The sequence below is a fragment of the Vanellus vanellus genome (genome assembly GCF_965231255.1).
Source record: "Vanellus vanellus genome assembly, chromosome: 8".
Classification (NCBI taxonomy): domain Eukaryota; kingdom Metazoa; phylum Chordata; class Aves; order Charadriiformes; family Charadriidae; genus Vanellus; species Vanellus vanellus.
The window spans coordinates 29,492,945-29,507,926 of NC_138913.1; the positions used below are offsets into that span (position 1 = coordinate 29,492,945).

General features: G+C 53.3%; 1 protein-coding gene across 1 annotated transcript in view; it reads left to right on the plus strand.

Moving 5' to 3' along the window:
- Positions 1–14,982, plus strand: part of SLCO2A1 (solute carrier organic anion transporter family member 2A1) — a 32,023-nt gene that overhangs the window by 15,437 nt on the left and 1,604 nt on the right. The window contains exons 3-10 of the mRNA XM_082486878.1: positions 737–899; positions 4,885–5,100; positions 7,141–7,239; positions 8,851–8,984; positions 10,147–10,228; positions 11,400–11,564; positions 12,123–12,312; positions 14,548–14,707. Coding sequence (XP_082343004.1) covers positions 737–899; positions 4,885–5,100; positions 7,141–7,239; positions 8,851–8,984; positions 10,147–10,228; positions 11,400–11,564; positions 12,123–12,312; positions 14,548–14,707 — 1,209 coding nt within the window. The remainder of the gene's footprint in view (positions 1–736; positions 900–4,884; positions 5,101–7,140; positions 7,240–8,850; positions 8,985–10,146; positions 10,229–11,399; positions 11,565–12,122; positions 12,313–14,547; positions 14,708–14,982) is intronic.

The following is a 14,982-nucleotide window of genomic DNA, read 5'->3' on the forward strand; positions in this document are numbered from 1 at the left end:
ATTTGTGTGCTTTACTCAAGCTCCGTGTGGGCTCCCCTGCCTGTCCAGCCCCACAATCTTTTTGCATTGATGGCTGCAGCAATTCCAAGAACAAAAACCACAAAGAGACAAACAAGGGAGCCCGTGTAGACACAAATAAAAAGTATTCTCAGCCATACATGCCGAGGTTAAAATAGTGTTTAGCTAGTCCCAAGCTGACGGCGCCCATGTAATGGTAATTTTATGATGTTCATCTATTTGCCCGAGTAAGCTGCGTGTTTTCATATCTTTTTAGCTGATCATTATCTGCAGTTGCAAATGTCTGGAGTCACAAACATTTGCAATGAGCTGGACTTTGTAGCCATGCTCGTGTCTGTTCAGAGCCATGGGAATGGAAGCGATGCACTTTACTTCTTGCTGTGTTTGGGGGAATGGCATATCCTATGGGGTGGGCGTGGGTGCTGAAAAAAACCCCAGCCAGATCACAGGGAGGTTGTGAAGTCATCCATGACAACAAGGGATGCTCACAGGTGACAGAAGCCAAGGACTTGGCCCGCTGGCCCTGAGAAGGGGGCATGGACTTGCTGTGCACATGCAGGGTGAAGAGCTGTCCAGTTCCTGCTCTTGTGGGGGTCAAACACCACTTGGAAAGAGCTCTCCACCCACCCTGACGCAGTCATGGGAGACCAGTGGTAGGGTCTTGACTGCCTCCATGACTTCTCCTAATGTTCTTTCCCTTTCATTGTACTCTTTCCAGATTGGCAACGTGGTCCTCATCATCTTCGTCAGCTACTTTGGCAGCCGAGTTCACCGCCCGCGGGTGATTGGCGTGGGGGGGTTGCTGCTGGCGCTGGGAGCATTCCTGGTCACCCTGCCCCACTTCCTATCAGACCCCTACGAGTACACCACGCTTAGCACCAGTAAGTGCCTCCACCCTTATCACCACGACCTGCCCCAGCACAAATCCATCTCCAGTTGCTCTGGGCAAGACAAGAAGAGGGGTCGTATCCAGCACACATGGAATTTAAATGCAGTGTTTGAAGGGGAAGACGTAAGGCAGCAGTTTGCCCTTTTAAGCCTGACTTCAGCATAGCTTTGAAGCCCCTCCTGCATGCAATAATTACACGCAGGATCCCTTCTGCCTCTTCCAGGCATGTCGTTCCAACCGCGGTTTCAGGTGCTGAGCGCTGTGGTTATGGTGAAGTACCTAAATTCCCCATAGCTGCTCCAGGAGACCTCCAGAGGGAGCAGTCTGTGTTTCACGTTCAGCAGCCAGGATCTCCCCTCCAGGTTTCCAAGACACATCTCCCTCCCACCAGTGCCCAAGGAGCTTTCCATAGGGCTGAGAGCCATCATCCCACCCGGACACGCCAACCCAGGAATATTTGTATCTAACATTCAGTGAGAGAGCATAACCTTCCACCTGGATACTATAAAATATACTTGAAAACAAATTGTTTAACTAGCTTAGCATGTTATTTTTAATATGCTCCTCTCCTGGCTGTGCCCACCCCATCTCTCTTCAGATCTCGAAGCACACCGTGTCCCTGCCTTCTGCACGGGGGCTGTGCGTCCCTCTAACCTGCCTCTGAGCATCCTGGAAATAGGTTTGCTTTCTGTGGCTTCAGAAGAGCCCCAGATGCAGCTTTTAGAGCTGCATCTTCCCACTTATAACAGCATTGTTATTAAAGATGACGTGTCCTTTAGCTATCCAAAAAGCCAGGGAGAGAGTGTTAAACCAACTGTGAGCAAAGTGCGCCGCTGATGGGGCAGCAGACTGGGGGCAGAAGCCCTGGGATGCGGGAGATGCTGGTGCTGCTGCTGGTGCCCCGTGTGATTGTGGACAAATCACTCCAGTTCTGGCTAATTTGGGGCACTGGTGCATTTCCTGAGCGCAAAGGCTCTACAAATACCTTGCTACCGAGGCTTTGTGCTTTTCTGAACGCTGAGCCGGGTTCATACTCAAAGCATCCGGAGGAAAAGAAGGTTATCAGAAGTAGTCAACATGGATTCACCAAGAGGAAGTCGTGTCTGACTAATCTGATAGCCTTCTATGATGGGGTGACTGGATGGATGGATGAGGGGAGGACAGTGGATGTTGTCTACCTTGACTTCGGCAAGGCTTTCAACACTGTCTCCCACATCATCCTCACAGGTGAGCTTAGGAAGTGTAGGTTAGATGAATGGACAGTGGGGTGGATTGAACAGTGTCTGATAGATAGAGCTCAGAGGGTTGTGGTTGATGGTGCAGAGTCTGGTTGGAGGTCAGTAACGAGTGGTGTCCCTCAGGGGTCAGTACTGGGTCCAGTCCTGTTCAATATATTCATCAATGACATGGATAAAGGGATAGCGTGTACCATCAGCAAGTTTGCTGATGACACCAAACTGGGAGGAGTGGCTGACACGCGGGAAGGCTGTGCCACCATACAGCATGACCTGGACAGGCTGGAGAGTCGGGCAGAGAGAAACCTCATGAAGTTCACCAAGGGCAAGTGTAGGGTACTGCACCTGGGGAGGAATAACCCCATGCACCAGTGCAGGTTGGGGGCTGACCTCCTGGAGAGCAGTTCCAGGAGGCAGCAATGTGCCTTGGTGGCCAAGAAGGCCAATGGCATCCTGGGGTGCATCAGAGTGTGGTCAGCAGGTCGAGGGAGGTCATCCCCCCCTCTGCTCTGCCCTGGTGAGGCCATGTCTGGAGTACCGCGTCCAGTTCTGGGCTCCCCAGTTCAAGAAGGACAGGGAACTGCTGGAGAGGGTCCAGAAAAGGGCTACAAAGATGATGAGGGGACTGGAACATCTTTCTTACGAGGAAAGGCTGAGGGACTTGGGGCTTTTTAGCATTTTGGGGAGCAAAGTAACGTTATCTTTACTGGAGCTACAGCGGTCTTGCAGTGTGAGAAGTAAGGTCGTCTCCCTGCTGCTAAGCACCATGTGGGTGATAGAGCAGCGTTAAGATCCTTTGTCCCCAGGGCCTGTTCTGCTCCAGCTGGTAAGCCTTACAATTAAGGAGGGCTACTGGTTTAACTGGGCAGGCTTTGGGAACCAGCTAGTGTGTATGACAGCAGCTCCACTTTCCATGCAGAACACGATATGCAGAAGACCGCAAGGCTGGCTTTGGTCTTCCCAAAGTGACCCCAGCCCCTAAGTCCTCGGGATGCCAACAAGCCTTAACCTTCTTGGGGACTGCCACCTCTGAAAACCCTAAGTCACCTCAGCTCCCTGCCAAGATGCTCCTCCTGCGCCTGTGCCACCGAGGGGGGGTGACAGCGGTCACAGCAGTGCCAGCCAGGGAAAGCCTTCAACTTCTGGTGAGAAGATGCTTTCTCCTGGAATGGCTTTGAGCCCCGTGCATTGCCTCCCAGCCCGATCCTCTGGGCTCAGGGAGCCTCGGCTGTGCCAGGGACCTGCTGGGTGGCCAGTAGCTCCCTTTGATTAGGTCTTGCCGTAGCTCAACAGGATGCAAACTCCAGCAAAGCGCAGCAGGGACAGAGATGCTCACAGGTGCCTGACAATCTCCGTTCCCACCAAAGGGTTAGACATCCTCTGGCTTTGCTCTCCCTCATAATCTCTGGGAAATCTGGGGCCGCCACGGCTGAGCTACAAGCCCAGATCCCACGCAGTGTTAGTAAAAATGACGGCCCAGTGTGGGGCTGAGAGCGCACCAGAGTTCGGGCAGAAGTCTGAAGACCAGCTCTGCTGGCTCGCAGCTGCCTCCCTGCTACGCAGCCTCGAATGTCTCCATGGTTTTCGAGTCGAACTGTTTGGAGAGTGGCTCAGGCATCAGACGCTGAGTTTTCTGACAGCTTAAGTTCATGCATCAGGCTACGAACTGATCAGGTTTGGCGACAGGGGCTGCTCTTACTGTGAAGGAAACAAGTTGAAGGAGCAGGTAGCATCCTGCTCCCTGCCTGGAGCCGTACATGTCTTGGCCCAGTACTTACAGCCCGTGAAGATGCTCCAGTCCCAGTTGGAGTTTGCATGGAAGTCTTGAGCGGGGTGAAGACCCCCCCATGTCCAGATGGTATGAAGAAGTAAGGTCCTTGCTTTGGATGGAGGTGGGCTGCTCCTGAGCAATGAGGGCAATGGAGATTGAGGGGCAGGGTGTCCTGCTCGGGGCAGCCAGGTCACCCCAGAGAGTATCGCTCCCCGTTACTGCAAGGGAGCAAAGAGCACTGACAAGAAGAAGCCAGACATGCGTTAGGTTTGCCCTCGTTCAACTGAGAGTAGCCCCACTCCACAGCATGCAACCGGGCTTGAGAGACCTCTGTGGCTCTTGCTTTTGCAAGAGCTCTGGCTCATTATTAGAGAAGGAGGTTCCTTCTGTCTTCTGGCAACGTGGACCCTTTAGACAACACGGTTTTGAATGGGCTTGCGTAAGGATTTTTGTGGTGACCTGATAGTAGGAATGTGCTGCCACACTACTCCAATGAAAACCCCTAATCACCTCTACAAATATTTGGCTTTGTTTTGTGTCTGTTTGCTCAAAAGTGTAGAAAACCCACAGTTATTACATTGACGAGAAAGACATGATAGAAATGTTGAACTAATTACAAATACTAAAGAAAAAAGAAAAGCCAGAGCGGGAAGAGCTAGCATGGAAAGACCAGGGCTGCAGGGCTGACCCTTCGCGGGAGAAATTAATTTGCTTCCATCATCTCCGCTCAGCCTGTCTTTAAAAGCTTGACAAAAATCATCAGCTGGTTGGTTTTGACGCTGACCTCAGTATAATGCCCCAAAAGAAGGGAAAGGTGATGAGAACTGCTGAACAAAATGAGCGATCCATCCGAAATCCAGCAGTGTGTGCCTACTCAACAAATCTGGGAGATTCCCGGTATTTAGGGATTTAGTGCAGGAGGAGGCAGGGGATGTGCCCGGTGTTGTAACATTCATTCTTCTCCCTTTCAGGTAACAAAAGCCAGGTCCAGGCTGAACTCTGCTACGCAGAGAATAAGTTTACGTGCCCGAACGCCACCCAGGATCCCCAGAAGGAGGCCAGCAGCATATGGGCAATGATGGTCATCGCCCAGCTGCTGGCTGGAATTGGGACGGTTCCCATCCAGCCCTTTGGGATATCCTATGTAGATGACTTTGCAGAAGCAAACAATTCCCCACTGTATGTTGGTAAGTGGGACCGTTGCTGTATATCGTTTTGTTTCCTCCAGACCTTATACGTGAGATGCAGAGGTGAGATGCAGAGGTGAGATGTAGAGGTGAGATGTAGAGGTGCTCACCTGGAGAGGAACCTGTGGGCATAGGTGGAGCAGCCAGTGGGACTCAGATGAGGTCCTCCCCCATTAAAAGGTTGGGCTGTGTTTGGAAGCCAAAGAATCAGGGCAAGGAGATGAGTTGGGGCCCCTCCCCAGTGTCTGTGAGAACTTATGTCATCCATGAAGGAAAAGAGTAGTCAGGAAACCTCAGAGGCCATCTCCTCCTCTTGTTGGGCACCATGGTTTAACCAGAGGTAGGACAGCCCGCAGAAGCCAATTAACAGAGGTTCTGCATCAAGGGTTCAAAGTCTACATTTTTGCCGTGGAATCGGTCCCTACCCGGTGGGGGCTGCCAGGCTGAGGAGGACTTCTTGATTGCAAAGATGAAGGTGCTGGCTTCCACGTTAAACCCTGTGAATGGCAAACCCCATCTGGTGCTGGCCTGTGTACGTGAGCTTTGAGCTCATTCCATAAGTTATTTAAAAACCCGACTCCTCCTGGTGCCGAACAATGTCTTTAAAGCAGCCAAAGGCGTCAGAGTGATTTAGGAGGCGAAAGCGGATGTTCCAAAATAAGGAACTCCTCACTAAAGGAGAAGGAAAGCCTTCGGGATTAGGCTCCCAAGGACAGGCTTTGGACAAGCACTTGGAGTGCTTGGCAGGGTCTCCAGACCCACCCAGGAGTGCTTTGCTCCCAGCTCCTGCTGGAAAGGGGATGCTGCGTCACCTAAAAGCTCTGTGGAACGTCTCCCACGCGGGTAGTACTCACTCCTCTCAGCTCAAATATAGTCATCTGGGCTGGCAAAAGGAGGGACGGAGCATCCTTGTCTTCCCCCGGAGGCGAGGGGTCACTGTTCCCAGCACCTCTGAGAGCCCTTCAGATCCCCAAACCTGCAGGTCCTGTAGGTGAAGGGAAGTGGGTCTGGCTTGTTCTTTATAATATAGGTGGTCACTTTAGGGCTGCGGGAATGTCTGTGTCAGGGTGTATGGCTACTGTGAGCCTGGATTGCCTCAAAACAACACAAATACCATTGCCCTTTGAGTCTTGTTTTGGTTTAGGTCTCAGCATCTTGCTGTGAAAGGGAACACTATGGTCTACGTATGAGGTTAAACACTCCTTCTCTAAAGACCCTGCCCTTCCATACTCAGGTTTGTGTTGCAGAAACAAAAGCCTCGCCTTGTCCAATTGGAAAAAGAAAAGCTTTTAAAAATAGGTGTACAGCTGAGGGATCAGGTGCTTTTCATACCCAGTGTGCTCAAAGGCTCCAGAGCAGCAAAACGTGCAGAAATGGTCAATGCAGTTCAAGCAAACTGTCTCCTTTTGAACCTCTTAAGAAGGCTGTGCAAAGAGCTTCTTTGAGGGAGGAAACCTGAATCCTTTCATTCCAAAGGAGTCAAAAGGAAACATTTTGACCTTACGGGTTAGGTCCAAGTTATCTATTTTTTGAACGGGATAGTTCAGCTGAACGGAGGGTGATCTGTTGGCCTTTTTGCTCTCAGCATCTTTCGCCTCCCCTGAAGTTTGTACCAGATGTTTTTGATGGGATCTAAGGCTTTGTTTCCTCAGCCTTCTGTAGGAGAGTAAGGTCTCCGTCGCCTGCGGGAGCCCCGGATCCTGCTGCTCTCTGGGGTTCCCCACTTTGTCACAGTGAATCATGGATATTCATGGTGTAGCTGATAACTTTTAGCACATCGGCAAAGCCTTGATTGCAGCGGAGCAGGGGGACTTTTTCTGCAGGCAGCTGCCTGCCCTCCTCCCAATCCTGTTAGAGAAACACCACGTTCAGCAACTGAGCAATGGGGATCTTCTCATCATCTGCCGCTTGATAAAAGATGGGTTTTCTCCTCTGTGTGTTTTAACACCATTCCTGCCTCCCGTGGGAAGACAAAAGCCATATCTGCATTGAAGCTACCATTCCAGGCTCACGCTGGTGTCCTCTGCTCCCTTTTTTCAGCCATCCTCTTTGCCATTGCCGTGTTCGGCCCTGCTTTTGGATACTTGCTGGGATCCGTGGTGCTGCGGCTCTTCGTGGACATTGGAAGAGTTGACATCGGTGAGTATTTCTCAAGTAGCGATGGTCCTCCTAAAAGCCTTCTGTGAGTCAGAAGGTGACCCTGAGATGACTGGTGGCAGAAGCAGTGATCCACAGAACCTACTCCCCTGGAAAGACTTGAGCTGGAATAGCACCCCCAGTGCACTTCTCCACTCCATCTCTCTGTGAGGAAGGCTACAGAAGGTCCACTGAAGCAGAGCCCTGTGGTAGGGACATTTCAATGTCCTACTCATGGTGCTGCATTGAAGGGCTGGTGGTCATTGCTGGGCTCTGCCCACTGCCACCATGCTGAGGAAGTATCACACTACCCCAGCACAGCGGTGGAGAGGAGCAGGGACATCTGAAGCATCCACAGATGGAAAACCATCACCCTGGGAATGCATGGGAAGGCTTGAGTCTTCTCATCCTCCTCCCCACTACCCTTCACCACCATCTGTAGAGAGAGGGACCGAGCCAACGCCACCAAGAGCTTATTTTCTTTATCTGCGGTGCATGCTTATTATTTCTGGTAACTTAATCACTAAAGAATTCTCCCCAGCTCCATCATTAATGTGGCTTTTCCTGTGTTTCCTTAGAGAGATCAGAGCTCGCCTGACATTTTTGTCCGGTGCCTGATAAGAATAATAAATGAACCTGGGGCAGGAAACGGCAGAAAGCCTTGGCTCGCTCCCTGCGAGCGGCAGACGGATTTAGCAGCCTCTGCCCGGTCGCTCCATGATGACGTCCAAGCTCCAGAGTGGAGTGGTCCTGTTTGGGGAAGCGGGGTGATTGTTTCGGTGGGGTGTGGGCTCCTCTCCTGCCGCACCCTGGCACGGGGTTCCAACCCGGAGGCCGCTGCTGGTTCCTTTCCCAGCCCCAACGTCCCGGAGATGGGGAGATGCGGTCCCCATGCCAAGCCAAGCAATCCATCAACCTCCCGTGAGCATCGCTTGGCCCAGCCAAAGGATGTCTGCGCTGGAGACGGAGCGGCTCTCACCTTCTCCTCCTTTTTCCGGAGAAGGCGCCCAAAGTTTCATCCACTCGGAAACCAGGCTCGTTAATGGCGCTCTTCTGCCGGCACGGGTCCTTCCCTTGGTCCCTGCAAGCAAAGAGTGACCAAGCCTGGAACAATGGGAGAGCAATTTTTTCCAGGAAAGCGGCTTTGCCCTTTCCCGGTCCCCGTCTCAGCTTGGCATCCCGGGCAGGCAAGCGCGGTCCAAACCCACCGCACGCCCCAGGCAGAGGAGGAAGGAGTCAGGCCCCCGTAGTCGCTGCCTTGCTGGCTGGCTCGGTGAGGAAGAGTTGAACGTGTGCCATCAGCATACTTGGATGCTGACTAAATCCATCCTACAGTCATTTGGGAGGCTTGGTGCAGTTTGGCTGGGGAGTGGTGGCGCAGCATCCTGGCCAGGGGAAAGGAGGTCAAACACCACCAGGGCTGGTCTTGCTACCAACGCTGGGGGGAGCTCCCACCTCCGTCCGTTTGCTCTTCCGTGCCAGTGGAGAACCCCTCAGACTGTGCCCACATGGATCTTTCATGCTCCACCGGTCCATATCTGCATGGATGTTTGCCCCTTTCGCCCTTAGACGTGCAGGAGCAGAGCTCTTACGATGGGTCCTTGTGTCTTGCAGCTACAGTGGCCCTGACACCGAGGGACCAGCGGTGGATTGGAGCCTGGTGGCTGGGACTGCTGATCTCCTCAGGCTGCTTGGTGCTCACGTCCATTCCTTATTTCTTTTTCCCTCGGTACATGGTGAAAGGAGAGGTGAGACCTCCTCTGCAGAGGGCCAGAACACCTTGGTGGCAGGGCTGCGCCCAGGGAGGGAATACCTGTCCCTGGAGGAGAGGGGTGGGAGGGAGGAAGGGAGCCCAGCAACCCTTCTCAGATGTGGTTACAACTTCTCGCAAGTTAAAAGTCGTCCAAACAAGCTCCGTGCCTCTAACCCGTGAAGGACCAGACCCTTCATTTTCTCACCATGAGCTGCAAAGCCAGAACCACTGCAGCTCAGCAGACCAAAACCAGACCTCATGCCCTTCCAGCTAGTTGCATCGACAGCGTCTGTTGGGAAGATTTTGGGTAGACCTGCGGGCAGGGTGATGGCTGGGTGGTTTCTTGGGGTTCCTGCATGCAGTCCTCCTTGGTAGGGGTCTGTCTGTGGGGACTCGACCTTCCTCCTGGGGTGTCTGACTTGGTTCTGCTGGTGACGGCTGTATGTTAACTCCCCACTGCAACACCTTCTGCAAGGTGATGCTCCCCTGATGCCCGCAGCAGCATCATCAGCGACAGCCCCTACTCGGGGCAGAGCATCCTCCAGCACGGCATACACGGGAGCAGCAGTGGGATACAGCTGGGCAGCGGGGTTTGATAAATGGACTTTTCCTTTGGGAAAAAAAGTTGCAGGAAAGAGACGAGCTCCCCATTAAAACAAATGTAAAAAGATGCAAAACTATCAAAAAGTTTCATTTTGGTGTTTTCAAAGCCAAGCCCCGCTGGTTTCCTTTCAAAAATAGTTTTGAAATCGTTTAATCATCAATTCTTTAAAGGTCAAAATCAAACCCAAAGTATTTCGTGATTATAGCTAGAGGACTCACCAGACTTGAGCTGACCTGTCTCCAACTTCCATTTTCAGACTTTTAGCAGAATTAAAAAAAGAGGGATCTTGTCAGGGTTCAGGAGAGGAAAGCTTTCCAAGCTCTTAAACCTCTCCGAGAAGGATGAGCTTTTGTCTTGCAGCATTGCTCGAGGGCTGCGGTGAATTTTCGAGATAATTCACCCTTTTACTGTGATGGGCAGGAGCACCGTCAGGCTTGGCGGGGGGTGAGAGGTATCTGGGACAGACCCTGCTCCTCCTGAGCCTCGCTGGGATTTGGCAGGGTGTGTGGGTGCTCCCCCTCTCACCACAGGCTGCTCTTCTCTCCCTCCCCAGGACCCGAAGGCGGAGGTCGGCATGCTCCGGAAGTTGGAGAAGGGGGTGGCTGAAGAAACCTCCCTGCTGGCATTTATAAAAAGTAAAGGGCTGGCACGTAAAGGCGAGGGCGGGCGGGGGCGCTGGGCTGTGCTGGGTGGGTGAAGACCACCATGGCAACGTTCTCAAGCTGAGGGTGCTTCCTGGGGGGGCCTTTGAGTGCCTCCACCACGTCGGGTGGAGGTGCCAGGGCCAGCTCAGGCACCTCCAGGGCGGTAGCGCACCCTTCCCTGAGGACCACGGGAAGATGGACGCGGCCTCCCTCCTGCTGTAAGACAGCGGTGTTGAGGTCTGCAGAGCCTGAATCATCTCTGAAAATTCGTTAGAGGATCTGAAATGGCATGAGCATGCCAAAAATGGCTAGCTGGGTGGTAGCACACCCAGCACAGCTCCAGGAGAGGGCACAGGGCCGCCGGCGCCACCAGCTCTGAGAAGGTCACCGCGTGGCAGCTTCCACCAGTTTGTTTATGCGTAGCTGAAACGGGCTTGAGTAGGGATGTCTCTGATGAGGGAGATCAGTTTAATGGCTTTTTTTAGCTCCATGATGACTTCTTTCCAGATAAAGCCCCCCCCTCCCCTCCCCATCCACCGCAGTCATATCCTGGGGCTGTCAGCTCCTTCTCTATCTCGTTGGGCTTTGATGAACGACGCTGGGTCTCGGCAGCGCTCTCTGCTAGCAAAGCTAATTAGAGACCAAATAAACAGAGCTGCTCCTGAGGAGCCTGGAGTCAGTCTGCCACTGCTGAAAGGCTGTCCTGGCTGGGCAGGGGGGACACGACCGTCCCACCGGGAAAACACGCCACATTCATCAGCTGCAGGAGCCAGACCCTGCCCGTGCGCAGCTGGTGGGGCTCTGCCGAAACCCCCGTGGCTCTGTATGTTTGCACCGCCCGAGGGTATGGCCCCTGCGCCAGAAGAACACGCACGCCGTGGGCTGCTAAGTGTTCCGGAGGCTTGGGAGATCGGAAAGCGTGGGAGGGAGGGTGGCGGGCAGAGCTGGCCCTCCACCTCGCTTCTCAGGGCACGGTTTGCCCCCCGACTCCTGCCAGCTGCCAGGCCAGCTTGGGGTGTCTCCCCTTCCATTTTCCCATGGCCTTAGACATCCCCTGTATTAACTCACTGGGAACAGTCTACGGGTGGGTTTTTTCACAGTACAAACTGCTGACGTGAGGCTCACACGGCTAAAATACATTTTTCCTGCTGTTTCCCTGTAGGATTCCCAAAGATCTTCCTCAGGCTGCTCCTCAACCCCCTCTTTGTCCTCCTGGTGCTGGCTCAGTGCAGCTTCTCCTCAGTCATTGCCGGTCTGGCCACCTTCCTCAACAAGTTCCTGGAGAAGCAATACGGTGCCTCCTCCTCATACGCTAACTTTCTCATAGGTGAGCACAGCTGGGCAGCGGCAGCCGTAGGGTGAAAAATATCCACCAGCAAGGAGCGACCTGCCCGCATCCCCCAGGATTTTTAATCCCATGGGATGAAGTCATTGGAAAACTCATGGCGAGTCCTAGAACCACCTCGAGATGGTTGACAATTTCCCTGACCTGAGATGCCTGCAGAAGGCCAGGCTGCCTCGCAGCCTCTCGGAGACCATCTACATTTGTTGGCTCGCTCTTGCGGGGCCAGCAACGGCTCTCCTTGAAAACGTGCAGCCCCACCTCATGCGGGTGAAGCAGGTCTGGATCACTCGGGTGCTTATAGAAGTTGGCAAGAGCAAGCGATTACACACCAAGCTTGATCTCGCATCTCTAAGCCAGACTCCTCAGGCTGAGGTTTCCCATAGCTGCTGACTGCCTTGGGTTTTGGTCTTCTTGGGTAACGGTGGGGTCTGTGGGTTCTCCCAACCACCATGAGGTCCACAAAGCCACTGCCTCCACCCCCTGCCCGTAGAGAGGTGCTTGGCAGGCAGGACCCCAGCTGATGCCTCCGTTCCTCTGCAGGAGCTGTGAACCTGCCAGCAGCGGCGCTTGGGATGCTCTTAGGAGGAATCATCATGAAACGCTTTGCCTTCTCCCTCCGGGCCATCCCCCGGTTTGCTGTGGTGGTGCTCGTTTTCTCCATCCTCATCTGCCTGCCCATTTTCTTCATGGGCTGCTCCACGGGGCGCATCGATGGGATCTACCCCCCCAGGTAACTTGGGAGCTTGGGTTGTTTCTAGCTCCTTGTTCCTCCAGCTGATTATCCATGGGGTGGGATACATGCAGGTGGAGGGGAAGAGGTTGTAGACGTCGCCATGCTATTGCTCCTTGATCCCACTGCCTGGAGGAGATCTATGCGCTATAAGGCACAGAAGGCTCAGGAGGGCATTCATTCCTGATTTTCCATACCAAACGAGCAGGGTGTAATTTCGTTCTGGATTTCTAGGGCGAAATTAGTAGTATTAGTGCCCGTGTCCACACCAGCCCCACACACGGGCACCTCATGCACTCCCCTCGTTCCAGCTGGACATCACCTTTCTCCTTACCTGGATGGAAACTGTTGGCTCTTCCCATGTCTTCTTAAGATAAAAATGGCATTTAGAGTCCACCCCAGGCTTGCTGTCGAGTGCGTCGTGCTTGCTTCCCCACCACGCTGCCAGCAAGGGGCCCTCATACAGATGGCCAGCAATAAGCCTCCTGTCCCAGGGGTATGGTGGTGGGGTGAGGGACAGGGCAGTCCACGCGCTTCTCCCACTTCAAAGCCACTTAAATAGCCATGGTGAAGGAAAACAACAGCACTCTGCAAATTCATGTGTGGGCAACGTGTTTATATTTCGCTCCGAGCGCTGCACGACACGCACCGCGAGCTCAGGAGCGCGTGGAAGCCCACTGGCAGCTCAGTCTTTCTGCGTGAGAGCAAAGCTTCAAAGGTGGGGAGATGCCTCAGCTCAAGATCAGGTGCCGCAAGCGCTAAATTATGGGAGGCATCTCGGCCTCCCAGCGTTCGCCTCCTGCCGCCAGTGTCAGGTTGACTGCCTGTCCTGGCTGCTCTGCGGCGCACCAGTTCTGATGGAGCTGCTTGGAGGGACTTGGATGAGAAAGGAGGTTCTTGCCTTATATTACTTTGGAAACCTCCTCCCTTGCAACGGCAGCAGTGTGTAAGAGCCTTTTGCCTGCATCCCCAGGTAGCCGTGGGCTACATGGATGGGTGAACATGAGCTCTGCTCCATCCCACCGTGCCCAAGGGCAGCTCCCTGGTGCTGGCTTCCATAGGAGACGGAGCAGCCCCATTCCACCATGCCCAAGGGAAGGTCCCTGGTGCCAGCTTCCATGGGAGATGGAGCAGCCCCATCCCACTGTGCCCAAGGGCAGGTCCTTGGTGCCAGCTTCCATAGCAGATGGAGCAGCCCCATCCCACCATGCCCAAGGGCAGGTCCCTGATGCCATCTTCCACAGGAGATGGAGCAGCCCCATCCCACCATGCCCAAGTGAGGAACGACTGAGGGATCTGGGGTTGTTTAGCCTGGAGAAGAGGAGGCTGAGGGGAGACCTTATCACCCTCTACAACTACCTGAAAGGAGGTTTTAGAGAGATGGGAGCTGACCTCTTCTCCCTGGCGACAAGTGATAGGACAAGAGGAAATGGGTTCAAGTTATGTCAGGGCAGGTTTAGATTGGATGTTAGGAAGCATTTTTTCACTGAAAGGGTTATTAAACATTGGAATAAGCTGCCCAGAGAGGTGGTGGATTCACCATCCCTGGAGGTGTTTAAGAAAAGGGTAGATGAGGTGCTTAGGGACATGGTTTAGGAGTGGTGGTGTTTTTATCAGGGTAGGTTAATGGTTGGACTTGATGATCTTAAAGGTCCCTTCCAACCTCACTGATTCTATGATTCTATGATTCTAAGTGCAGGTCCCTGGTGCTGGACTCCTGCAGGACACAGACTGTGCTGCTCCAGCAGATGAACTCCCTTAGGTAGTAAGGCAAGACAGGACAGATAATTCGGTTTGTCCTCTTGACTTTCACGCTGTCGTCAGGCTTGTTTGGAAACGAGCCCGCTTCCAGTTTCTGTCTGAATGGTGTTTCCAGCTGGGGCTGTTCGCACATCTGTTTGTGCAGTTCTGGAGGGAGCCCAGATATATTCCTCCAGGCATGGGGCTGATTAGTTTTCAGCTGGGGGAGAGGAAAAAAAAAAAAAAAAAAAAAAAAAAAAGTAAGTGTGTGAGTACTTGTTTGCAGACATAACATAATTACTGCGAAGTTCACTGTACACTTGCAGAGGTACCTGCAGGGAATCGGGGTCTGGCACGAGGCCAGCCTGCTGCTGGCCATGTCCCAACACAAATAGGCATGGGGAAACTGGTTAACGAGTAAGAAGGATTTTTCGTCCTCCTGTCCTATTTCTTAATTTTTAAAATTTCCCCCCCCCCCTCTTCTTTTTTTGGCAGTACATTGAGTTCCCAGCAGCAGGTTAAGGCGCCGAGCGGGTGCCACTGCTCTGAGCACATCTTTCACCCAGTGTGCGGAGAAAACAACGTGGAGTACATCTCCCCCTGCTTTGCCGGCTGCACGAACAGCACCGCCAACTCTTCCACTCCCAAACAAGCGGTGAGCAGAAAAAGGGGGTTGGCAAAGCAAAGGGCACCTTGCTGGCTGGTGATGGTGGAGGCTTCAGCGGTGCTGTAGGAACTTGACAATTGCAATAGCATGGTAGAGTCTTTTTGAGGTGGGGAGGTCTACCAGAGGAGCTGAAGTCCTGAGAAGGTGCAACAGGGAATTGCTGTAGCACCCTGGGACTCTGATGGAGAAACAGGGCCAGCAGCACATCCCACTGCAGGATGCCATGGCCGTGCCTTAAAATTGGAGCTGACACTCTCGCCAGT